Source organism: Brienomyrus brachyistius, chromosome 10, assembly GCF_023856365.1.
Source record: "Brienomyrus brachyistius isolate T26 chromosome 10, BBRACH_0.4, whole genome shotgun sequence".
Lineage (NCBI taxonomy): Eukaryota > Metazoa > Chordata > Actinopteri > Osteoglossiformes > Mormyridae > Brienomyrus > Brienomyrus brachyistius.
This window is the reverse complement of record NC_064542.1, coordinates 15537256-15563796: the sequence shown is the minus strand read 5'-3', so window position 1 is coordinate 15563796 and position 26541 is coordinate 15537256. Positions and strand designations below refer to the sequence as shown.

The 26541-nt window shown below is 47.9% G+C and overlaps 1 protein-coding gene across 7 annotated transcripts in view; it reads right to left on the bottom strand.

Moving 5' to 3' along the window:
- Positions 1-24693, bottom strand: part of ablim3 (actin binding LIM protein family, member 3) — a 73137-nt gene extending 48444 nt beyond the window's left edge. For 3 of the 7 annotated variants that reach the window (XR_007400399.1, XR_007400401.1, XR_007400402.1), the window contains exons 1-2: positions 24050-24692; positions 5817-5957 (exon numbers count right to left, since the gene is read on the bottom strand). Coding sequence is in view for 1 of the 7 variants with exons in the window: in XM_049028895.1 (XP_048884852.1) it covers positions 5817-5957; positions 24050-24062 (154 nt within the window). In the remaining 6 variants the exon portion in view is untranslated. Of the gene's footprint in view, positions 1-5816; positions 5958-24049 lie in introns of all 7 variants that reach the window. The other 4 variants (XR_007400400.1, XM_049028895.1, XR_007400398.1 and 1 more) reach the window with 3 other exon arrangements.
- Positions 24694-26541: the final 1848 nt, after the last annotated feature.

The following is a 26541-nucleotide window of genomic DNA, read 5'->3' as shown; positions in this document are numbered from 1 at the left end:
CACATACTTCATTACCAGGGCCAGAACGCATGACAGTGCGCTGACGAAACACCTTAAAGAACAGCAGGGCAACAAATCCTCACCATCTATCCCAAATCTGCAAGGTAGCATGCAACATCTGCTGTTGGGCATCCCTATCTCTGCCCTGCACAAGATTCTTTTCATAGGAATGTCTCCCTGGTAACCAAGTGATACCACGGTGATTGGAAGCAAGGGCTAATGTTACCGTGGCAACCAAAGACCTCTGTCACTCTCACCCCCCTGCTATTGCTGTTCAACCCCTATCTAATTGGCACTGCCTCCCCCACGGGGCCACTGCATTATCACGTCCATATTAATCCTACATTGTGAAAAGTTATGGATTACATCTGTGGAGATGATCTAGAGGGCCGTCTTCGCTTCTGCGATGTGTTTTTGAGAGTTAAACCCCAAACCTGTCTAAAGGCTAAACATGCTTTCAGCTGACTAACCTCCATGACCAAAGCCTTTCTACGCTGGGATTTTCCCATCTGGCAAGTCTCGCACACAAGACGTCCAAATCAACACCAGAGGGAGACAAAAAATTTGCTTAATCATTGCCAGGTTAATCTTGCCAGAGCTATACGTCCCAAAAACAAAAGTGAGTACCTTTAAGTGGCAATTAAGGCCTTGACCAGATGAGAGATCTTTCAGATGTTCCTGCAGTGAAATTCTGCGTCCACATCTGCCCTTTAATGATTGGCTCATAAAAACGACAGGTAATTAGCACAGGATCCAGGCTGATCTTGCTCAGCATGATGGGACATTTTACACGCCCAATTAAGTTTAGGACTTGCTAAGAGGCTGTGCTGGCCCAGGCATCTTAATGAGCTTGCCGACAGTTTTCCTTTTAAGGAACGACACAGACACATCAGAGTGGGAGCTCTCTGCAGAGACTGAAGGGATTCTGTACAAAGGGGGGCCGTGTCATTCTGAGGGACCCCGTTGTCATTTTGCACATGCGCCAATAAGGTCAACTGATGTAATGAACATTTGCCATTTATAGAAATCAATCCAAAGTGTGTCAAATTAAATGTAAATCCTGGAGCGAATAGATCCTTCATGACAAGCCTCAGAAGAATGGACAGAGGTGGATCTGACCATCGCAACGCCTACGAATTCTGCTGAGGTCTGAAGTGAAAGCTGATTAATCAGATTGAGTTAGATGGCAGGATACATGCACTTCTTCATAAGAAGAAGAGATCATTGGATTCTGATAAAACTAAGTCAAAGTGAACTTCGATACAATTGACTTCGGTACAATTATTACTTTCAAATATTTCTGATTCGTTTACAGTGTTCTGTTTACTATAAATGACTGTTTTTATGGTTTAATGTTGCTCAGTTAAATAGAAAGTCAAAGACAGGCAATTAACATGCAATATCTTCCAGCAGAAGTTACCAGTGCAATTTGCTAGGCTTAATTTAAAGCGTTACCCAGTTTAATCGAGATTTAATTGTAAGTTAAAGTAGGGGATTAGAATGGTAATGGGGGCTGTTCCTCTGGGCATGTATTTCGTGTGTGTGTGTGTAGATTATGTTTATATTACGTTGTGGAGACCATTTTTCAGTTCTTCACAAAGATCTGTGAAACAGACTGGGCCAGGCACAGGCAGCGTTACCATTACTGCCTGCCTCCTTTGGCCTCTCGATGGTTACCAGGAGTCCGGAGGTCAGGCCTCCACGTGCCAAACAGACTGGGCCAGGCACAGGCAGCGTTACCATTACTGCCTGCCTCCTTTGGCCTCTCGATGGTTACCAGGAGTCCGGAGGTCAGGCCTCCACGTGCCAAACAGACTGGGCCAGGCACAGGCAGCGTTACCATTACTGCCTGCCTCCTTTGGCCTCTCGATGGTTACCAGGAGTCCGGAGGTCAGGCCTTCGTGTGCCGATTACCACTGGAAAATAACACTGCTTACCTACCCTATCATGTCAGACAACACTGCAACTAACTGCAGGAGCTGGGGGCTACTATGCTTCTCACCCTTGTCCTACTGCCTTTATTTCTACAACCTTGCCCCCACGTGGAGCTCTTTGATCTTCACCCCACGGGTCGGAACCTACCAGAGGAAGCGGTTCCACATGAAGGAGCAGAAACAGACAGGCCTGGGCCGATGGATTGCCTGCAGTGTTCTCCAAGGAACTTGCATACTGAAGCAGCCGAACAAATGTCAGACAGATTCTCCCTGGCCTGACTGAACTCTCTCAGGGCCATCCTAAACGTAACAGATTTAAAGCTTTACAAGGAGAAAAATGTTGGATAAGTCCTAAATCAGGATGCAAACTACATGCTACGTTTCACAATGACAGTATAAGTTAAGCTTTAATTAATCTCCCTTTACCAACCAAGTTGAACCACACAAAAGAACAGCTAAATACATTGATTCTTAAAGGCATCAAACGTCGTGCTCTTAGGCTTATGCGACAGAGTATGTAAAAATGTAAAACTCTCCCTTTATTACTGGACCTGGCCAGGGACCACACCATGTGCCATTTACACTGATGTTGCCTGAACCGGATGTAAATCTCAGCCACTGTCTCCATGGAAGCTGTAGCCATGACAATCCCAAAAGCCAATCCTTCTCCTTTTGTGCAAAGTTTCATCATACTTCTTGGCTTCATCATGGAGACCAGAACACCTGTGGTATTTATTTACTTACCCTTGTTTTTTATGTCATAAGCATAGAGCTATAATGGAGCCAACTTAGATACCAGTGCTGAGCCAGGCTGAGCTTCCAGTGAGACCAGTGACAAGATGGTTACCGAAGAGCCATATCACACACCATGGAACTAATATCAGCAAAGCTATTCATATAAATAACATTGAGATAGCGTAATGGGAACCAACTGCAATATGCAAGAGCAGCGCATTTAGTACAGCAAGCAGTACCTCTCTGTTTCCACAAGATCTGGTCATTCATTCGGCTGAGATCAACGCGCGCTATAGGGAAGGTCTGTTTATTTGTAGTTCAGCCAGAGAGGCTGTTCGTGTGAACCTTTTCCCCCTTTTGTTTTGCTGTGCTCCAGAGATTATACTTGGCATTCTCTATAGCTGGAGAAGATCCAAGGACATTTGTTAACATTTCCAAGTCAATATTAATTGCCCAATTGTTTCCCTGAACTCTGGAGGCAAGATTTACAAGACAGGCTTCCATTGTTTTCGAAAACACTAGAAAAACAAGCAGGTGACAACTTCTAAACTTGAAGGGAAGAAATATACTACACAGATCTTCATCCATTAAATGCCCACACCCCTGAAAATATATTAATGTCGTCTTTTTGGACTAAAGGCAGTTTTTATTAGTGAAAAGTCATCTGGGAAGAGACAAAACCTAAATGAAAACCATGGTATTGATTTAATGAGTAATTACAGATCACGCCTGTCAGTAAAAACACACTTCTTCCACAGGCATTCTGTAAAACAGAGATGTTCCGCTTTTCTACAATGGAGCTATCAGGCTACACTCAGGATAACATGGACATCTACAGCATTATTGTTTAAGCGTCTGAGGGAAACCCAGCATTTGTACAAGGCTTCTGATCCCTTTCCTATTTGAAGGTCGAAGTGGGTTCATTCCCTGAGACTCACGTGTCTCGCTCATCAATAGCATTTTTGTTTTTGTGATGAGGGGCCAATTTCATGCATGGGTGACCGGGGGCCGAGATACAAGGGCTTTCTTTCTTGCAGTTCTGGCATGGATGATCATCTGACCTGCACGTTTGCTCTGCCCACCCTACTGTCCGCACTTGGAGAACTGTCAATGGAACAAAACAGGCCAAGAAACAATGCGTGGGGTTATCGGCGCAGTGAAGGCAGGGAGGTGCGCCTCTGACATGCACTGGCAGTCCAGAGTTGTAGACCTGGGAGCCCATAAACGGTGTCCTCTCAAAGGACGCCTGCAGCAACAGTGCCTGTTTATTTTGTGGCCAAGCTAACGCTGCAATCAGGCTTAGCAGCAATCAGTCGCTAATCAGTGCCCAGCCCTCAGGAAGCATCATACACTGGGCAGGCCAATGAGCTAAAGCGTGAGGCTAAGGTACAACGAGCAGGCCTATCAGCCAAAGCGTGAGGCTAAGGAACAACGAGCAGGCCAATCAGCTAAAGCGTGAGGCTAAGGAACAACGAGCAGGCCAATCAGCTAAAGCGTGAGGCTAAGGAAGAACGAGCAGGCCAATCAGCTAAAGCGTGAGGCTAAGGAACAACGAGCAGGCCAATCAGCTAAAGTGTGAAGCTAAGCGAGAAAACAATACTACTGGATTTTTCAGTGCCTTGGAAATATGGAGGTCTCTCACATTAGTTATTTTATTTCAAGGCTGTTTAATTCTAAACAGACAAAGTGGACATATGTTTACTGTGCTGTGCTGTTCTCAGGAACGCTCATTAAGACACCATTTGGCGAACTGTCAGCCAGGAACTAGAGAATGAAGCGTGTGCCTGAGTGGTACATATAAGTAACACATCTACCCATAACGGCCATTCCGTCAGCCACAGGGGGAAATGGCCTGGAACACACAGTCTCATCCCTGGTGCTCAGAGTTCAACGCCCTCCGTACACAGTGAACTAAGACTGTACCGTTATTAAAAGCACATGCTTCTTCCGGTGACACCATGATCCAATGGCACCTGACGTGATGAAGTTTCAACCCACAGATCGGTGTAACTCCAGCGAGCAGCAGCAGAACCTCGAATCAGGCCTGCAGACACCCTGTAAGGCTGGCCGTCTAATGGAGATGCACTTAGTCCATGCTCTACGGCAGGTCCCTTCACACCTCCTCTGGGGGACGAACACACAGCCTCCCGGAAGGAAGACCGGTACCTGAAGTGAAGTCATTTTAGAGAAAGGGGCATTTTCGGGCAGCCTGAAGCCACAGCATGAAGCTGGAGGAGCAGGGAAGCAGCAGGTGTGGCAGGCAGTGGTACGGACATATAAGGGAAGCAAAGAATTAGACAGGAGTCAGGACACCTGCCAGGGCTGGTTAGGATGAAACTCTGTTATTGTTCATAAAGAGGCTGTGATCCCGAGATACCCCTGATGTCACAGTCGGGAGGGGGATTACTTTCCCCCCTTCTGTTTACCTTCTTTGTCCAAAACCCCCCCACTGCGTTCTAGAGACCAAAAAGAGGGATCCCATTGGCTGCTGCCTAGAGAGTGTTGCTGAGAATAACCACCAACCAGAGCAGGGCGCCCCTTCACACGGTTTCCACAGCAACTCTGCCCATGCAGCATGGAAAACATGTGAGCACCAGTAAGGGGGAGGCGTACCCCACACAAATGAGCTGAATCCCCCCCCCCCCCACGACTTGCTTCTCATTGTATCCACATTGCTCGTCTTTTTCCCGCACATACTTATTAGTTTCTCCCCACGTGGATCTTAACTCCATTTGGGCCACACACTGTTAGAGCGTGAGGCCCAGTGAGGAGGAGGCTTCGAGGGGAGCCTGGTCAGCACAGACGCCACGCCGGAGGGCGAGAGCGCATCACGGCACCGGAGCTGCTGCATTTATCTGTGCATTTCGCTTTGCTTTCACTCAGGTGTGAGAGTTTATGGCCCCCCCACTGTCCACACCAAGAGTCACAACTGTGGGAGATTATGCCCCCCCCCATCACTCCCCACACCAGGAGTCACAACTGTGGGAAATTATGCCCCCCCCCCCAATCACTCCCCACACAAGGAGTCACAACTGTGGGAGATTATGCCCCCCCCCTCACTCCCCACACAAGGAGTCACAACTGTGGGAGATTATGCCCCCCCCCCTCACTCCCCACACCGGGTGCCTATGGCGAGTGGCTGCTTACCCTGACAAGTGAAGCACTTGACGTGGAAGTGGATACTCTGGACACGCACCACCTCACCCTTGCACGCCTCCCCACAGCGGAAGCAGAGTATGGGGGCCGATCCTCTGCCCCCACCATAGGAGCTCTGCTGGTAGGGTACTGCTGGAAACAGGAGAAAAGACTTTTAATTATTTGTGTCCACGCCCCCCCCCCCCCCACATTTCACAGGCTGCTATGCTGCTCGGAGGAGAGCAATGGGCACACATGTAAACGTCCTGCTACGTGCCAACCGATCCATCAGCCTCCAGTGCATCAATCAGCAAACCAGACACTGGGCTCCCTGGCCGAGTAAACGCTCAATCATTTACGCTATCGGTCCACCTGCACTGTCACATCAATCAGCACTATCAGCCCATTTATAAATTCTCTTTCAGCTGCGAAACATATTGCCTTGCCTTACGTCGATTCTTTGCTAAAAGCTTGTGCTTTTCTTACTGACACCAAAAACTGGCCATTCAGAGTCTGCTTTTACTTCTAGCCCAAGTCTAAATGGCCGTTTCAGGCATTTCTGAGCCATTTACAATAACTGAACACACCAAACAACAAATCCACAAAATTCTGGTTAACGCTGAGATCAAAATAATAATTCATAACTATCCTTTACCAACAAATTTACACAAAAATCACAAAAGTGTTAATGTGCACAGGAGTGCCAGGCTCATGCGACATACAGCACAGAGTCCGCAATTTAAAGACAGAGCTCTGCAGAAAGCATGTGATCTGCGCTTCCCATAAAAACGATTGATGGGAGAGGCGGCAAGTTATGCAGAATAACCAGTTTAAGGGAAGGCTAGTGAGCAGAGGGGATTCCTTCACACCGGGAACTAAAGGACAACTGTTCTTCTACAGCTGTTCCGGGGGCAGACATAGGCTGGGTGAGGTCAGGAATGGATAAACAAAAAAATCGGAAGAACTGAGCCAACTCAGCATGCTTTCCATGACTACAAATTCTGCGCGGTGATTGTAGTCTGTAAAAATCTCCGGAGCATTACAGGGTTCATATTATGGTTCCCAAAAGCTGAACCCTCACTTGGGCTGTAGCTTGACGGAAGGCAGAACTCCAAAGGTCCACAGAGCCCCTGGAATGCGCAGGTCAGTCATCCCTCAGAGACGACCGCTGCCTCGCCAGCAATCGGGAGAGAGGCAGATGAATGCGGACCGCTTCCTGGGCAAGCGGCACACCATGGGAGATGGGCCAGCTCTGTCCGGAGAGCTGGCATACCGATCCCACTCTCCAGCTGATCCAGAGCGGGCCTCCCACACTGCATTTTCCATTTCTGTCTCATTTCACACCCGCTCCCACAGAATGTACGAAGCATTTCTTAGCCATTCCTACAGCTAAAACAAACTGGTCTGGGGCTCTGCTCACAGATTCTCCGGAGAAGTCCCTCCAAGGATCTCGGGATGCTCCCGGTTCACACTCTACACAACAGCTCGACATTGTTCTCTTCCGATTCCTGGCACAGCCCAGTCTGCACCTGCACTTACTAGGGAAGGCTGTGCTGAAGAGACAGCAGAATGCTGGGAACGCCGGCAATGCAGCCATAACGATAAGCACATTAACAGAAAGCTAATTAGAAGCAGGAAACCATATTAGCGACAACCAGCGATGGGTGGGATTAAAATTCAAAAGTGGAAAACAATTATCTATGTTGTTGTTTTTCAGTCCATGAAAACACCGAAGCACACATTCATATGGGTGGCACATTCATTTCTCAGACAAGTGCAGCGGACAAGGGCCAAACAGACCTCAGTGCCTCCAGAGGCACCCGGCATGCACTGGGCACTGAAGCTCTGCCTTTTCCTCCTGGTCTGCTTTGACCAGTGCTCCAGAGATACCCCTGCACTGAACTGCTGACCCCAAAGCCTCTCTGAACAGGAATTTCCTGAAAATTTTGCGTTCCTGCAAAATCTCCAGGACCTGTTGCGTCCTGCAAGGATTAAGCATCGCAAACTGACAGAATGTCAAACCCTGAGATAAAAGAAGACAAAGGGGAGACGTTCTGAATGGATTACAAAAAACTGCAAAGGGCTGTTAGCACATGACCCACAGCACTGGTAAGCAGTAGGCAGCTTCCAGATTGGGACCCAAATCATGCTGGAATCAAACAAGTGAGGAAGCAGGGCGATAACAGCTTATAGTCGTCCGAAAGTAGAGCCCGCTGCTTGAAACTAGTGAACAGTGACCTGAAGTGAGCAAAAGTAAAAGGCTTACTGCTGAGCCTTGGGGTCCACAAATTCTTTAAATGAAACTCAATTAACTGGAAGGGCACCAGCATTTGGCATACTGACTGAAGTAATTTACTATCAACAGATGAATGGAAGCAGGATCAGAAGAAGTCTGTGATCAGGGTGCACTGCTAGCTCCACTCAGTTAAGTATGTTGCATGCTAGCCCTGCCAGTGAAGCATCCAGCACCACAAGCCCCGCCCAGTGAAGCATCCTGCATGCTAGCCCAGCCAGTGAAGCATCCAGCACCACAAGCCCCGCCCAGTGAAGCATCCTGCATGCTAACCCTGCCCATTGAAGTCTTCTACATACTAGCCCTACCCAGTGAAGGATCCTGCTACTTAAAACTGTGATCAGGTTGCACCACTAGCCCTGCCGTGAAGCATTCTGTACGGCAGCTCTGCCCAGTAAAGCATCCTGCTATTTAAGCCTGTGATCAGGGTGCATCGCTAACCCTGCCAGTGAAGCATCTTGCATGCTAGCCCTGTTCATTGAAGCATTCTGCATGCCAGCCGTACCCAGTGAAGCATGCTGCTATTTAAACCTTTGATCAGGGTGCACTGCTAGCCTAGCCCAATGGAGCATCCTGCATGCTAACCCCACCAAATGGAGCATCCTGCATGCTAGCCCCGCCCAATGGAGCATCCTGCATGCTAGCCCCACCCAATGGAGCATCCTGCATGCTAGCCCCGCCCAATGGAGCATCCCCCATGCTAGCCCCGCCCAATGGAGCATCCTGCATGCTAATCCCGCCCAATGGAGCATCCTGCATGCTAGTCCTGCCCAATGGAGCATCCTGCATGCTAACCCCACCCAGTGGAGCATCCTGCATGCTAGCCCCGCCCAGTGGAGCATCCTGCATGCTAGTCCCGCCCAGTGGAGCATCCTGCATGCTAACCCCGCCCAATGGAGCATCCTGTATGCTAACCCCGCCCAATGGAGCATCCTGCATGCTAACCCCACCCAGTGGAGCATCCTGCATGCTAGCCCCGCCCAGTGGAGTATCCTGCATGCTAGTCCCGCCCAGTGGAGCATCCTGCATGCTAACCCCGCCCAATGGAGCATCCTGCATGCTAACCCTGCCCAGTGGAGCATCCTGTATGCTAACCCCGCCCAATGGAGCATCCTGCATGCTAGTCCCGCCCAGTGGAGCATCCTGCATGCTAACCCCGCCCAATGGAGCATCCTGCATGCTAACCCCGCCCAATGGAGCATCCTGTATGCTAACCCCACCCAGTGGAGCATCCTGCATGCTAGCCCCGCCCAGTGGAGCATCCTGCATGCTAGCCCCGCCCAATGGAGCATCCTGCATGCTAGTCCTGCCCAATGGAGAATCCTGCATGCTAGTCCTGCCCAATGGAGAATCTTGCATGCTAGTCCTGCCCAATGGAGCATCCTGTTACTTAAGCCTGTGACCAGGGTGTCCCGCTGTCCCCGCCCAGGGTAACAGCCAACTTTGCTTAGGCAAAGAAAAACTGTCAACTTAAGAAAACGCATGACATGCCAGGTGTGAAAACAAAAGCTCCCCCAAGAACATATGTCCCTCTCCAGGCTTTATACAATATTAGGATCTCCATGGTATCCAGATTAGGCACAGAGGGTGCAATATCTAGACAGTCTTCATTTCTGTGGTGTTTCACAGCTGTGCTGTACAATCAGTCTCATTATTGAGTTAGACCCAGAATATTATCTTAACTCCAGATACCCATGCTGACGATAATCGGATTAAGGAGCTGATTGCATCCACAAACACTGATAGACCTTTTAATGATTACTTTATGACCTTCTAATGATTACTTTATAAGCTTTTAATGATTACTTTATGACTAGCCCCCTGTACTGCAGCTTTGTTGTGAGCCCCATCTCTGTGTCTGGGTAACACGGCCCTTTAAGAACCTCATCCCACTGTCTGAAAGTCTCTTCCAAGAAACTGCTGACTGCTAACGGTTTGCTAAGTGAGTTTACCACGCGTAACTGCTGTCTTATAAATCCTATACACCAGGGTGACCCTAAATGGACCGGTGGTTACCGAAAGTGACCGTGACCACACTCTGTCTGAACTATGGAGAAAAACTGCAGGTTAACTGAAATTTTGAGTATTAGTAGGATGCTTTAAATAGAAAACGTGTGAGTGTCCAAAAGGTGCAGTCAGACAAGTACTGAATGAAATTACTCTGCCTTATAACCGTTATACTGCAAATGAGGTACACATTTGGTGTGCAAAGGTTAAATGTGTGGGAATTTCTTGCCGTGACAATGCAAGTGCACATAAAATCAGTATGTATTGGTGCTCTTATAAGAAGAAACTGCTGCACACATTGCTATCTACAGTGAATGTCAATCCCTGACTATAAATAATACTTTTTTTTCCAGGAATCAGGCCCACTATATTTCCTTTGTAAATTGTGCAGATAAAATACTGGTATTGGTGAGTACTGGTATTGGTGAGTACTGGTATTGGTGAGTACTGAAAAGCGGTGCTCTACAACGTATCGTATCAATGCATCCCTTGCCCAAAACAATTTGCAACGCTTATCAACAATGTATTTTCATTTGTCGATTTTAGAGGGCCTACATTCTTTGATCCTCTGCCTACAAGGGCCCCTGACCCTATAGGGAGGGTATTTGGCTACCAAGGGCCCTTGAATTGTGGTGGTGGTGCTGGTGGTGGTGGGGGGCGGGGCCCAGGGGCCCACACAACCCATAATCCATCCCTGATTTTATGGTATTGTATTGCATTGTGCTTTGCTTGTTATTTCCTGCAATTCTGTCTCGCACCATCGGGGGGCCCATGGGAAGCTGTATTTCATTGCACTGTGTACTTATACATACGAGTAGGTGTCTTGACAATAAAGAACTCGAGTCTTCAGTCATTCACCTTTTAATGTTAGAGCAACTATGAACTTTATGAAATATTTTCAGTTTAAGTCTGGATTTATGCAAGCTTGATTCACCTAAGTCGAGAGTTGCTTGTGCTAAAATGATCGAGATACACTGGGCACATTGGTTACAATGCATGACCATCGCTGCTTCACTCATGTAAGCAGTAACATTACTGATGCCGGTTTCCATTACAGGTTTGTGGAGCTGAGAAATTAGCCAGTTTCAGCATAGACTGACATACTCACTGACATAATGTCACCTTGGGCTCCCCTGCCCCGTCCTGCTTTACACACTCAAGGGCCCCTACCAAGTGAGTCTGCCGGAGTGTCTATACCCCTAGCATGTTTATCGTATTGGCCAAGAACTCCACATTGTGACACAACATACATACAACTGTCTACTCCCCTTTGAGCAAACGGAGAGACACTTAATAGGGCTATTAGCTATTTATATCACAAAATCCACATTTAGTCACAGGACAGAGCGAAAGGCTGGAAAACAGCCCATTCCTGACAACCAATGAGGAGGGAGCGTACTATGCCACACCTTGTTGGTTCAGGAACAGGTTTGCGAGCAGAAGGTAGAAGTTCATGACATATCTCCTTCATGACTGACCATGCGATAGAGAAACTTCCACTTTGCAGCCTGCCCAGCTGTTCAGAAAATGATACAAGAATGATGTCAGAACGATGCCGCAGTGATGTCGCAGTGATGTCGCAGTGCATCCCTCATCCTCGCTTCTGCTCAAGGAGATTCAGTGAGTTAAGTCCAGTTCTCATTCAGGACAGATTCAAGCTTAACACATATGCCACACCAGCACGATGCCTTTGCGTGGCTACCTTGTAGCAATGGGAATCCTAGGAAATGATGTCACTTATAGAAACTTCAGGGCCCTTTACTAGGGCATCACCAGTACAGAGAAAACTGGTATTGCGTTAGCTAATTAATTCCCTGTAACTCCCAAGGACATAACAAACAAGGACTAATTGGCAACACTGTGACAGCAGCGTAGTCCTACGTAACACAGAATTTCAGCATTGGACAGCCCAAAACACAAGATTACATGCAGACTGTACAACTAGATTTCTGTCCTATATTGCGATAATGGCTGCTGTCTAAGCCTGTTGCCTGGCTCCCCAGGGACAACATCATCATCAGCCTAAGGCACTGCGTGTGAAGGCTGGGACTGCGCTGACATCATTTCAGCAGATAACTACACAGCTACACATCGACAGAGAGCTGGGGCACACATGTGGTTTGGCAGTTAGTGCCCAGTGTGAGCGCATGCAAAACAGATCACAGCCTTAAAAATGTGCAGCACTCACGCATCAGAGACGGATTCCGCTTCCTTAAATCGCCCGTGATTTTAAACACGTCAGGAAATAAAGATGTTTTGCCATAACCAACAGTCATTTAAGCTGCGGCTCATTTTTCACAATCTGCCGCACAAATTATACACCTCGATTCAGATCTGAGTGACATCGGATCGCTGTGGTGACCTGCGGATTAAAACAGGAGCCATGGGCTTGGCAGACTGCTGCTAATTTTAGCGCAGAGATTTGCGGCTGAGGGGATGTTAGGGATTGGAGGTGACGTGGCTGCCAGGGGGCTCTCTCCGTGAAGCTGCCCCAGCACAGGAGCTGCGGGGTAGGCGGCAGTGCACACATTTAGCCAGTTAACCTTGGGCCCGGGCATCTTCCGTGTAGCAGCACTGAGGGTCTCCACTCCTGTTAGCTACTCAGCGCATGCACCTAGACAGTTAACCTCAGGCCTGCGCATCTTCCATATAGCAGTCTCTATTCCTATTGGCTCCCATACCTCAGGCCGAAGGACGGAAACGGATCGCAGCTTAGGAACGTGCGCCTGTGGGTGCACGCCCACCAGTCCTGAGACCAGCATAGTAATCTTATCACCGGAGGGTCTTTGTCCAGGCCCTGATCCCAGTCACTTCAGGGCAGTGGTTCTCAAACTCGGTCCTCGGGCCGCACTGCCCTGCTTGTTCTCCTGCTATCCCTGCCCCACACACAAGTCCCAGCTGTCTTTCAGCTTCTGATTGACTGATTGATCCAGGTAATCGGCAGTGTGTAGGGCAGGGATAGCTGGAAGACAAGCAGGGCAGTGGGTCCCGAGGACCCGGTTTGAGAACCACTGCTTCAGGGGCACCAAGGGATATGCAAAAATCTAAGAAAAGTGATTCAAATAAAAATATCTCATCAGTAACCATGTAACAATTGTCCAGGAGTCCTATAATGAGAAAAGCCTATTATTTCAAAAAACTGCCAACAGGCTTCAGATCTCACAGCAGAGCAGCTTACAGCAATCGCCGTTCTCAGAATAGCTACTCTCAGGCTGCATCCTGCTGGTTTGTCCCGAGATTTCCCTGCCTGTCTTATGCTACGTTGATCCGGCCTGCAACAGACACTACAGAATAAACGGCGGCAAAATGTGACACATCAAGGCTGCTGCTGAAATGCTATTATTCATCACTTTGTGAAAAGGAACATTTATTGCAGCCTCTAGTCTAACAATATTTACCTCAGAGGCACTAAGCAGAGCTGGGGTGGAGGTGACAGTGTAGATCCCAGACAACTTGAGATTCTGGAATATTTTCAAGGGTTATAAATGACATTTGAAAAGAATCATTTATCATGGGCGGAAGAAAGGAGGTCTGAGACATAAATATAGCACACAGCTTAGATCTACAGCTACTCTGAAACACGCATAAGGCTACTGTATGTCACATTTTAGAGCTGTTTGCTGACCTTCCCATTTTGAAATGACATCCACGCTCAGGCAATCTGTCCCTGTGACTCCTTCATGGGACACCTGCAGACTGCCATCTCTGATTGTTAAGATCTTTCTGTGACAGTTTTGTTACTCTCCTGATAGCTGAAATCCTGAAATTTCTTTCAATGGCTATCCACAGACAAGCATTGGCACCTACATAAGCAAAGAGGATTTCGTAAAGAGAACATAGACACTTAAATAACCCTGTTATACAATTACCAATAAAACATAGATTTAATTGTGTTTTCATCAGTATATATCCCATATGTCATGGCTTGCTGGATGAGTCTTGATGAGTGGGTGAGATCCAGGGCACTCAGCTGTCCCTCACCATGCCTGCTCAGAGCTGTCCCTCATTATGCCTGCTCAGAGCTGTCCCTCATTATGCCTGCTCAGTGCTGTCCCTCATTATGCCTTCCTAGTGCTGTCCTTCACCATGCCTGCTGAGAGCTGTCCCTCACCATGCCTGCCTAGTGCTGTCCTTCGCCATGCCTGCTGAGAGCTATCCCTCATTATGCCTGCTCAGAGCTGTCCCTCATTATGCCTTCCTAGTGCTGTCCTTCACTATGCCTGCTGAGAGCTGTCCCTCACCATGCCTGCCTAGTGCTGTCCTTCACCATGCCTGCTGAGCTGTCACCCATTATGCCTGCTCAGAGCTGTCCCTCATTATGCCTTCCTAGTGCTGTCCTTCACCATGCCTGCTGAGAGCTGTCCCTCACCATGCCGGCCTAGTGCTGTCCTTCACCATGCCTGCTGAGAGCTGTCCCTCACCATACCTGCCTAGTGCTGTCTTTCACCATGCCTGCTGAGAGCTGTCCCTCATTATGCCTGCCTAGTGCTGTCCCTCACCATACCTGCCTAGTGCTGTCTTTCACCATGCCTGCTGAGAGCTGTCCCTCATTATGCCTGCCTAGTGCTGTCCTTCACCATGCCTGCTGAGAGCTGTCCCTCACCTTGCCTGCCTAGTGCTGTCCTTCACCCTGCCTGCTGAGAGCTGTCCCTCACCATACCTGCCTAGTGCTGTCTTTCACCATGCCTGCTGAGAGCTGTCCCTCATTATGCCTGCCTAGTGCTGTCCCTCACCATACCTGCCTAGTGCTGTCCTTCACCATGCCTGCTGAGAGCTGTCCCTCATTATGCCTGCCTAGTGCTGTCCTTCACCATGCCTGCTGAGAGCTGTCCCTCACCTTGCCTGCCTAGTGCTGTCCTTCACCCTGCCTGCTGAGAGCTGTCCCTCACCATACCTGCCTAGTGCTGTCCTTCACCATGCCTGCTGAGAGCTGTCCCTCATTATGCCTGCCTAGTGCTGTCCCTCACCATGCCTGCCTAGAGCTGTCCCTGGTCCATCCTGGAGCAAACAATGTGTGTGTGTGTGTGTGTGTGTGAGAGAGAGAGAGAGACATACTAGATGCTCTAAAAAATACTGTGCCCTGCCAGAAGAGCTGTCATCCTTTTAAAACTGTACAGTACTCTGACAAAATATGAAATACCCCAATAAAAAAGTAAAGGTAATTTAAAAAAATCTGTTCCCAAAACAACAAAAAACATTAAAAAATAACATTTAAAACTGAATTAGTATCCGGCTGACAGCAATAACAAAGCCCACCTAGGATCTTCTAAGGTGCCAAACCAGAAAAACCTAAAAATGATTTAGCTTCACTCTCCTGTCTTTGCAGGCTATACACAGCTGACTGACAGGGGATCATTTGTGGCTTTAAATGACACCCACGTCCTTCCCCAGCCTTTTTTTGTGCCATATGACATTCTTGTTGTTACCAGCCGTCAATCACAGCCATTAATCACACGCAAACGCTGCACTTGCCTGCATTTCTCTGAGCTCCAAGTAGCTGTATATCCTGGTTTGATGGGGATGTGTGGGCGGTGGTGTTTATGTTCAGGCTCATGCAGGGGTTAGCCTTCAGCCGTCACACGCAGGAGCCCCTCATCCTCAGTGACACCCATCCCAACAAAGAGGACTCTCTTTCCTCTGGAATCGTGGCAGAAGCACAGGGTTCTCTCACCAGCCTTCCAGGATGCTATAATTTTTAGATTTCTTTGATTTTCCTTGAGTTAAATTTAGGTTGGATGATGACCTCGAACTGAGGGTGTCGTACAAAGAAAATCTGATATAAAAACAACATTCTGTGGGTTTGTTGGGAAGCAGGGGCATATTCCTGAGTGGCAGGAGTCCATCAGGAAATAATGCCCCTCGATAGCGGTGGCATGGAGGTACCCCATGGGTCAAGTCCCACCCCTGTGGGGCCGGCGGGCTGGCACCCAGGTACCGCTTATTTAGGTGGAAGGGAGGAAAACACACAGTCTGTCCTGACTTGGAAGGTCACCAGGCAAAAATGTCATTTTAACAGGCTGAGCCACCTCTGCCCGCTGCTCCCAAGCAGACGGAAACTCAGAAATGCACTTAGTAGTCTTTTAACCTACTTACAAAGTGCCAGGATGATGAAGACGTCTGCCATTCAGAGCTTGTCTGAGTGTTCATGCTCTAGCAGTCACGCCAGCAGCCCGCCGTTTGTCTTATCTTCATTACACAGTATAGCTCCGGGAGTTTTTAGATCAGAGGGTCATGCACTCCTGCCATCACACAGATGAGAGCAGGACCCAGCTCTTCCTCCATCCTGCCAGAGCACCTTCTTCTGGCCACGTGCAGGAAGGACAGAGGGGGCACTCACGCCACAGGCCACTCATGTCCAGCCTCTGCAGAATGATCCTCCACAATGCCACATCGTAGCTAATGTGGTAACAAATTCAGTGAAATAACACTATTTCTCAAAAGTGATTCACGTCAGTCTCCACCCTACCGGAAACCGGTAGATTCATTGCTAAGAGGCTGTTTGGGTGGATTCCCATGATTCCACGGGACCCAGAAAAGCAGAGGAGCAAACGGGTATTGGGCCGGGTGTGATAAGCTACCAGGGATTAGCTTTCATTGAAAGCGAACGACACTGAGTGCTCTGGGGGAGGTACCCTCAGGTCTGATGGAGAAATGTAGGAGAACGTCACCACCGGCCCGGGAGAGTCACAGTGACCCCCCCTTTGGGGGTTGGCTGGGGATCTGCTGGGGATGCCCCCCTCCCCCCCCCGTGAATCCACACACCAACGCAGCAGATGAGGAAACACCCCAGGAGATATAATAAGCTGACCTTTTCCCGGAGACGACGGGTCCGGTTCTGCTGCACTGTCATGTCCCTGGGGGCTGCTTGGGAAAACAAAACAAATGGTGCTTTTCTGGAAGCTGTCCAATGGTATTGTGCCTGTCATCTTTCCTGCACACATGCGGGCAACGTTCATGGCCCGCTCCCGGAAGGTGTCCAGTGGTATTCAATGATAAGTGGCGGTCATTTTTCCCAGACACACATGGGCAACAATCATGGCCCACTCCTGGAGACGGTCCCATTTATTAATAAGTGATAACTTATTCAGTGATAAGTGGCAGTCATCGTTCCCACACAGACACAACAATGATCACGGTTCACTCCTTCTGTAGGATGCAAAAATTCTTCATGGACAAAACATGTCTTTCTGTCAGATTGTCTCAGTATTGGGACATAGTGTAAAGTAACAAAATACAATGACACATAATATCAAAATAATTTGTTAAAAGTTCTCTTTTCCAGAGTTATTCGGTCGCAGAAAAAAAAAAACACATGGACTAGAAACCTATATTTATAAATACCACTTGTCTAAATGTTTATTGACTGTAGCCTGTACAGACATGAGAGGAGCCATAATCCATCCCTAAGCACAAGGAGACAGGGTAAAAACACAGAAAAAAGCATCTTCAGAGGAATAGGAACCTTCCCTGAACATTACAGGTTCAAGCCAATCATTCATTTGTGGGACTGTGGACCACGGAGCTGATAAGCATCATGGAAAACATCTCGGTGACTTTTGTGAGGCCGCAGGACTGCTGGGAAGCTTTCCCATGTGTCCAGCCTGACATTAAAAATCAGACACGTCAGCCATGAAGACACACGTAAGAGATGCAGAGGCTTGACGGTTTCATACCACACCACTAAGCACAGAGAGAAGCTGCCCCAAATCCTTCCCACCTCGCATATCTCGTTTCTAACACAATCACGTCTGGAAACCTACTTCAATATTAACAGAAATGTTACAACCATTTTTGGCTCTGACTGGTAACCTCAGAATAACCTGTCATGGAAAGAATAACCTGCAGTTTTTGGTTGGCTTATGGAAGATTCACCTTGTTCTCTGAGGCCTGTGGCACCAGGGCCGAGTCAAAAGGTTGGGGGGAGTAGAAAATAATAAAAACAATGACATCCCAGGAGGACGGCCCTGTAATGGAGCCGGGGTCGAGGAAGATACGAATGAGCAGGACTGTGACCTCGGTCAGTACTTATAGGAGAACAGAGGTCCTTTCTGCGGGAACATGGTCCCCTTTCTCCAGAGCCAGACCCCCCACATGGACATGGTCAAAGGCAGTACAGGCGCTCTTATGCCAGCCCGAACAGCCCCCAAAGCACAGGCAATTCTGATATCTATGCTTCTTAGCAGACAGGCTGTAGCCCAGTGATTTCCCATACAGTGTACAGCAATTTGCTTGCAAAGCATTGTAAACCCCTTAATGTGTAAACGCATTAGTGTATGTAAATATAGGAATAAGAACCTGGTTTAACAATAATCTCTTCCATCCTACAGCAAACATAAAGTGGTGTAACAGGTGCAGTAAGGCCATCCTCCAACAGTAAGCACTTATGTACATGGTGAGGGACACCCGAGATGGGACTCCAGTCCCTGACAGGGCACAGGGTGATGAGACACTAATCTCACACAGGGCACAAGGCGAGGGACACCATAGATAAGGCGCCAGTCCCTCACAGGACACGAGGCAAGGGACACCCTGGATGGTATGCCAGTCCCTCACAGGACATGAGATAACAGATACCCTGAATATAATGCCAGTCCCTGATAGGGCACAAGGTGAGGTACACCGTGAATGAGATGCTAGTCTCTCGCAGGGCAAAAGGCGAGAGACACCCTGGATGGTAACAGATACCCTGAATGGGACACTAGTCCCTAACAGGGCACAAGGCGAGGGACACCCTGGATGGTATGCCAGTCCCTCACAGGACATGAGGTAACAGATACCCTGAATGGGACACTAGTCCCTAACAGGACACGAGGCGAGGGACACCCTGGATAAGACGTCAGTCTTCACACAGTTTGTACAATCCTACACTGACAGCAATTTAGAGACACACTGAGACACATACTTTTAGACTGCCAAAGAAAACTCACACAGACACAGAAAGAGCATGTAAACTTGGACACAGGAATCAGACCCACAGCCCTGGGCATGTGAGACTTTATATTTAAGTTGTGCTTTGACTGACAAGGCGTTAAAGTGCAGAGAGACTAATTTAGTGAAATACTGTATGCCATGAAATATTCACGCATGTTGTTTTAATTTCTCCTGACCTCTCCTGTTTACCTAGCAGCCAACATGTAAGTGCTCTTTACCCACATCCCCTAGGTGAGGTACCATGGGAGAATAACGTGGGAGTGCACCTCCGGCCACTCTGTGCCCATATTCCCTAGATGAGGTACTGTGAGAGCATACCGTGGGAGCTCATTGCCAGCCACTCCATGCCCACGTCCTCTGGGTGAGGTACCATGGGAGGGCACTACTGGCAACCCTGTGCCCACTTCCACTGAGTGAGATGTGGTTTCCAGGCCTTAATTCCTGGCCCCTGTGGCTCCCTCCCTGTTTGTTACCAAGAGGGTGAATCCATGCACCCTTGGGCCCGCCCACCCCTCTGCACTGCCCCGCCCCCCCTCTGCACTGCCCCACCCCCCTCACCTGGCTCTCTCCTCTTATCTCCCCCTCGCTTCCTTCCATCTGCGGCAAACTCCTTACTCCACACTCCTTTGTCAGATCTCGCTTCCTCAATGTCCCACATCTTCCTGCACGTGCCCTTTTCCCAGAACCTAGGATCTCTCGCTCAAAAAAACAGCTGACTCTCTATCCTCCTCATTAGCATTTGAGTCAATGTTATCCTGCTAGGCGCAGCCTAATGGTGCATGGCCAGTATGATGTATGATACCCACGAGGGATCACTCCCTGAAGACGACGAGTGAAAGAGCAATGCGTCAAGGACCAGCTGCAGCTTAGGGACACAGTGTTTCCCTGCTGGATGGACTGTTTACCCAAGAGAGTTGCATGACGTTAACCAGAATCTCCAGGAAATGCTTGGTTGACACATCAGACTGGTGCACATCCTTATGATGGCTACTGTGAGCACCATAAATTTTGTAGAGGACTAGTTGTGGTGCCATAGCAAATGTAAATCAGGTCACTGTAATTCACTTCCCTGTTTTCAATTAAAAAATGCTAACATAAGCTAAAAGCAGCTACATACGCTGTGGCCCAGTTATAGCTAATGTTATCTCCAACCTGAATCAAACCACTGCACTTCATGGAGCACGCAGACGCAGGCGCATGACAAACAAACCCCATCCCGATGACATCATGCCACTTCACTCCACCTGCTTCCTGACCAGTCAGACTGAGAAGTTCCCCAAAGAATAGCAGATAGTAAGCCATCTAGCCAAGAGGGTGAATGATGAAACCCCCTCAACCCTAGAAGAGACCAGAGGGGTCAAGTGGGTCAATGCCACTGTGCGCAGGAGTGCCTTCCTCAGCCGACGGTGTAATGCAGTGTTACATCACTGGGTTCCACTGTGCGACTGCTCCCAGCTTTTCCCCTCAGACAAAGCCACACTCAGTGGAAGGTGTCCACAGGGACAGTGATGCTGTGCTCCATGACCTTGAGCTCTCCTTGAAGGATCCCTACAGACAGGTCACTACATCTAATGGACTTATGGTCCGCCACACATGCAGCATGAAATTAAATGTATTACTTTTTCCGGCATGGGACTGCATGTGGGGGATCTTCAGGCAGAGTCTGGGCCCTCCAAACACTTCTACTAAAGCTCACTATTATCGTAAAACTCAGGAGTCTAGTGCACCACAGAGGAAGAGCAAATGTGTGTGTGTGTGAGAGAGAGAGTGAGTGAGAGAGAGAGAGAGAGAGAGAGAGACTAGTCTGGTGTTCCTTCAGTCCAGCGGAAAATTAGAAGAATAAATGAAGAGAAGCAGACCAATCAAAGTGTAATCGGCCATCTCAAGCTTCTCTTCAGTTGCCTGGCCATTATGTCCAATGTAGTGTAAAAACTAAATTACTCAGATAACTGCCTCACTGACCTCATGGCTTCCAGCTGCTGTGCTGATTCCTGGGTTCACCTCTCAAGGAGAACTGGCTGTCTCCTGGGAGGTGACAGCAAAAGGTGACGCCCCTGCATGCAAGTGTTTCAAGCAGAGTCTCCATTAGCTAGGGTCCCTTGTAAAGTAATATTTTAGGGTGCAATAACAACATTTAAGGGAGAGGGTGCTTTGCAGCTTTTGGGCTGAAATGCATCATAGTGACTGAATATTGGTCTGCCTGATGCTGCTGAATTTGACCGTTTTTGGGCTTGTGAATAATTCGAGGGCAAAACACTTCCTCATGGCACTGTTACTACGTGGGTAATTCTGCTCCTGGAGCAATATGATCCCCTGCCTGCGTGTGAAGTCACTTAGCGGCAGTAAGTGTCTCGTTATCATGGCCAGAGAGTCGAATGCTGCGTGGCAACATGGTTGCGTCGACACATCACCTACCATCTGTCCGTCGCAACCACTGCACGGGTTCTGATGGCACCGTGACAGACGAAGGCTGCACACATCGCATATCGCACAGGCAAAATGCTTTACTTCACCAGGATTCCATTTGACTGCTGCTTGTTTCCTGGTGCGATTAACCAGTATGAACGGATCTGAGCCAAGAGCACTCTGGCCAGGTCGCCGCATGTCCCACTGGCAGACAGGGGAGTGTAGAATCCCACAGCTTGCCAAAACCATCCCCGGCATTTCCACGATGCCACTTATACTCCGATGACAGTGCAGGGACAAGGGAAACCCCCCAGAAAATCTGAAATGTTACTATGCTAAATGCAACTGTGAAGAAATAAAGTTGACAGTGAAGCAGTGCCAAAAATATGCAACACGACAGTAATTACTTCACCCTCATACACTACGTGTCACACCATACAGTTCCGACAAACTATGACAAACTCTGACATACTCTGACACAGTACGTGATCGTGGTCTCCAACCACAGTCTGTGTTCTCAGCAAACTTGAACTACTCTCTTCTTTTACTGTTAAAGTTCGCAATTTTTTTGCTCATTATTACCCCTGGCAGATGACTTGGGAGATCTCATGTTTAACAAACATACTGAATAAATGGCATCTGAGAATGGCTTTTTAATGAGAAATCCATCTTAAGAGTGATCATGTTGGGTCAAATCCTCATCGCTGCCAGCCAATTTTATCCTTTTCATTTGCACGAAAGACCTTTTAACCTTAATTAGCCGCAAAGACACCAATCATTCTTTTTTCATTTACTGCATTCCACTTTTATTAAGTCGTCTGGTCTCCCAATAACCCCTCGACTTTATGTCGCTGCTTGTAACCCAATGCCTTGTTAGTACTATAACTTACAGTTTGCAGAGCCTGGAGGACAACGATAAAATTCCAAGTTGGTGGCTATATCTCACTGACAAGGAGAAAAGGGGTCAATGAATGAATAACGAGAGTATGAAGTTCACCATGGAAGAATCAAAGTGCAATTAACATCTAGCCTGCATGTGTGCCATTTTGGACATTTTACCATCTTTGTTTTGGCCTAATCCCCACCTCCTGTTTGACAACCATTTTCTGTCATGCTAATGAGAAATGACTCCACATTCGTTTCACACTGAGCTGTGGGAGATGGCTTGAAGGAAACTTAAACCACCGTCCATTCTGAACAGCTGAAGGGTTCTGGACATGCCACACATAACACAGCCGGTACTTTTGACAAGAATGCAGAATGTAGCACAGTCACGTGCCGTAATGCGAGGATGACAAGCTTGCAGGTAACAGTGGGCCCTATGCAGGCCTCGCCTGCCGTAAGCCACCCAGTGATAGCACACCTCCTGCCCTCACAAACAGGCGTGTGTGCTCCCTAGGTCAGACACTCAGATTGGAGAGATTTCACAGTCACATGGCAAACTCATTATATTTGCACTGGGAAACTTAAACAGGTCCATCAAGCTTTGGGAATGTGGTTGTCTTCCATGCCGCTGGGGTCAGCAGGGGTCCTACTTCTGTGGAGGCCTTTCTGACAAGACAAAGATTTCAGGAGTGCTGTCTTCCACACACAAACAACATCGTCATTGACAGCAGTCCCTGACCAGTACCCAGCCATACAGTCCTGACAGCAGCAATCTTTCCAACATACAAACTAACAGGAAACGGATTATTCATTGTCAAAACACTAGGGTGGGGGAACGAGTGACTAAATGCTGTATGATATATGACTGGTCTGACACCCCAGGCCACCAGCTCCCATCTGATAACTCTGCAGCAGCTGCAAGTCGGTCACCTAGGGAATTTCAAAAAGTGAGATAAAATGCAATGGTATGCTGCTTCCAAAAAACTTTTCTTCAAAGACAGCAGCATTACAAATAAAAATTCTTCACAAAAACAACAAAATCCTCAGCCACAGTCTGCGTGTGCAGCTGCATAAAAGTTCAAGTTGTAAGGTTTTGAAATGCACCATGACACGGGGCTCAGCCTACCTCGTGGAGGGAGCTTAGCCTAAGTACAAATCTGCAGAACAGTCCACGATGACAGGGTGGGAAAGATGGGAAGGAGTTCCAGTAGTAGATACATATTTCATTTATTACCTACTCGGTCGTAGTCATTCACACAGGGTGCTGATTTTCGAAAGATTAAACTTCGCTGCGCGCACAAGCCGCGCGCCAGACACGCGAGGGTACCAAACATTCCGATGCAGAGCTCGCGATCGTCAATTAACAAAAAATCCTTAAATAAGTGTTAGGTTCAAGATGGATATAACATCCAATAAAATGAAAATAGCATAGTGAATCGCGGGAATTTTCGTGCATGGAAAAATGCATGGAAATATAGGATAACATACATTATAAAATGCCGTTCATTAAAATATGTGTATGATTTCATAGGTAACCTAGTGAAGGATACCTATACACGGTATTCTAGGTGGGAAAGTGAGTATGCCAGAGTACCTTCACGACATTACTGTCATTTTAAGGTATTACCTTTTAACACTATTGCTTTTCCCCTATATACTTCAGTTGCTTTTCTTATAAAACAGCAGGGTGGTTTCGACCAGAAAAAAAAAGCTATTCACTTACCACTAGTGCTCATGGTGCAGAAAAATTCTCATTCGAAAAAACGTGTCCAGGGAAAATATGATCCTCGAAATCCCACAATAAATTGTTTCAAATGCACGTCAAATATCCTCTTGTTCTTCTCCAGGGGAGTCAGATAAAGAAGCTATTAGAATGTCCGGTGAAAACACCGGATGAGATAAATATTTAAAGCAGCGATATATATTAATTCTTCCTTTCTAAACTGGAATACGCGCCCGTGAGCTTTCCCGGTGTCGGGTGCAGTGGCGGAGACAGGCAAGGTGAGGAGACCTGGATTAGTAACTGAAGCATAGGCTGTTCTGTAGAAGAAGCCGATTACAGCAATATTCTTGCAGTGGCAGCGCCTGTCGAGGATTCTGCTAAAGCCGGATTGCAATGGAGGTGCAATGCTGCTCTGTCACAGTCCGCCTGCAGTTGATGCTCCTTTTCGCCCGGTGAGAGACACCGCTGACGGCTCGCTGCTTGCCGATAGGCGCCGTCAAGGCACTGCGCTCGTTCCAACCTCGCTGCCCGATTCCATCTTCTGGCGGCCTACGTCAGAGGCACCGAGCGGCACCCGAGCCAGCGGCTTCTGAATCCCGCGCTCATGCCAAACCCAAAGCTTGGGGAAGACACATCATTTTTTTCTAGTAAGAACGATTTGGGTATCACGCAAGAAGGAATCTACCGCCATCTTCAGGAAAGTTGACATCTACAGGTGGATTTTAATGGCTTGTTATTAATGTGTCGGCATCTGCCGACATCTGGTGGTCACACGACATATTGCATCCCAGCACCTTGCTAAAATACTGATACGTATCACTACGAAAACCATTTAATTCGTTTGGAAGTAACGGGTATGGCTACAGAAGCAGCTTTCCTAATTATTAAGTATTAATTTACACATAATTCTGGTAGAGTGATTTGTCGTCTGTTTATCTAAGAAACGGACACTTCACATTATTCATTATAGCATCTGTGTACTGTAGAATTCCCCTGTTTATATTTACATACTTTACTTGTCGTACTTCGGGAATGTCTTATACACGTGATTTTACAATCAGGTGCACCACGGAGCCTGTTTTACGTAATATCCTTACAGAAACGGTGATCGCCTCGAGTTTGCATATCCGCTGCCGCTTCGTTGGCTTTACTGTCAGTGTGTCCTGGGATGTTTTCGCCTCGGTCTGCAGCGGTTCATTGCTGCCGTTTGCAGCTCCCCGAGGAAGCAGCTACTCGGCCGTGGAGGAAGCGGGACAATGGAGGGATGTGAGCGGCGCCCTGGGCTTCCCGTCTGCAGCTGCTCAGAGCACGAATGGCCCCCGTCCGCTGTTACTGAGAGCAGCTTGCAAATAAACGTGCGGCACAGATACCTGCAGGTCTGACAGGATCATTAATTGGCAGTGGAGATGCGCTTTCATGCTGTTTAACTGCAACGTAAGAAGAACCATGAGCATATGAGACCAGGGGCAGACTTAGTACTCGGGGGTTCTAAGAGGGACCACTAAGTGGGATAATAGAGATATATTTGGAGGAAAGAGAGAAACTAGAGGGACTGATAACTAATATAACATAAAAATACTTGCTGATCAGGGTTGGGGCAGGAATGCTGTCGGTAAAATTTGCTGATGGGGGGGAGGGGGGATTACGCTAGGTCAAGTTATAGAAGTTCCCTCTTTTGCTAAGGTTAGTTTTTGTACATATGTTCATTTTCTTGTGTTCTCTCCACGTCTCTTCACAAGTTGCCTCCCACTCTAATGAGACGGTATCAGACAAGGGAGATGCAATGTTACTCTTGAGACTTTGTTCCAGTTCGGTCTGCAGTGAACAACTGGCAGACTCCAGTGATCAAAGAAAGCTGGGTAGAGCTTCGTCTCAAAGTACGATAGTCCATTACACCTGAAAACTGTCACTACAAATGTGAATAACATACATGTTGGTATCATTTAAATGATCATATTATGCATGAAATGTAACTTCTGGAAATTCTGTCTTCATGGGCCCCAGGCTGCTGCCTATACTTGTCTTATGGTTCTCGCCCCCCCCCCTGTATGCGAAGCGTCCATATTTCTCCCCGCCTGACATTAAGCCATTATTAACATGACGATATTCTCACTAACCAAATGCCTGTTTGAACTCACAGATCACCTCCCTTGAATTGCCACCTGAAACTCTAGCGGTCAGTAGTTACATGGAGCTTTTGGTTATAGGATATTATGAATTGGCATCCTGGAAGAAAGGCCAAACAATTGTACCACAAACAGATATAACTAAATAACAGGAAAACCCTCTTCCTGAGTGGATATGGGCAGTTCTGAGTGGGGCTGTCCAGACTTTAGAGGTGAACAGGCTGCTGGAATGATATTCATTGCTCCCAGGACGCTGCTGGAACAAACATCCCATCTCTAAAAGCAAAACGCAGGCTGAGGCCGGTGTGCTGTCACAGTCCCCCCCCCCCCCCCCCGTGACTCACTGCCTTCCATCCTAGTGAAATA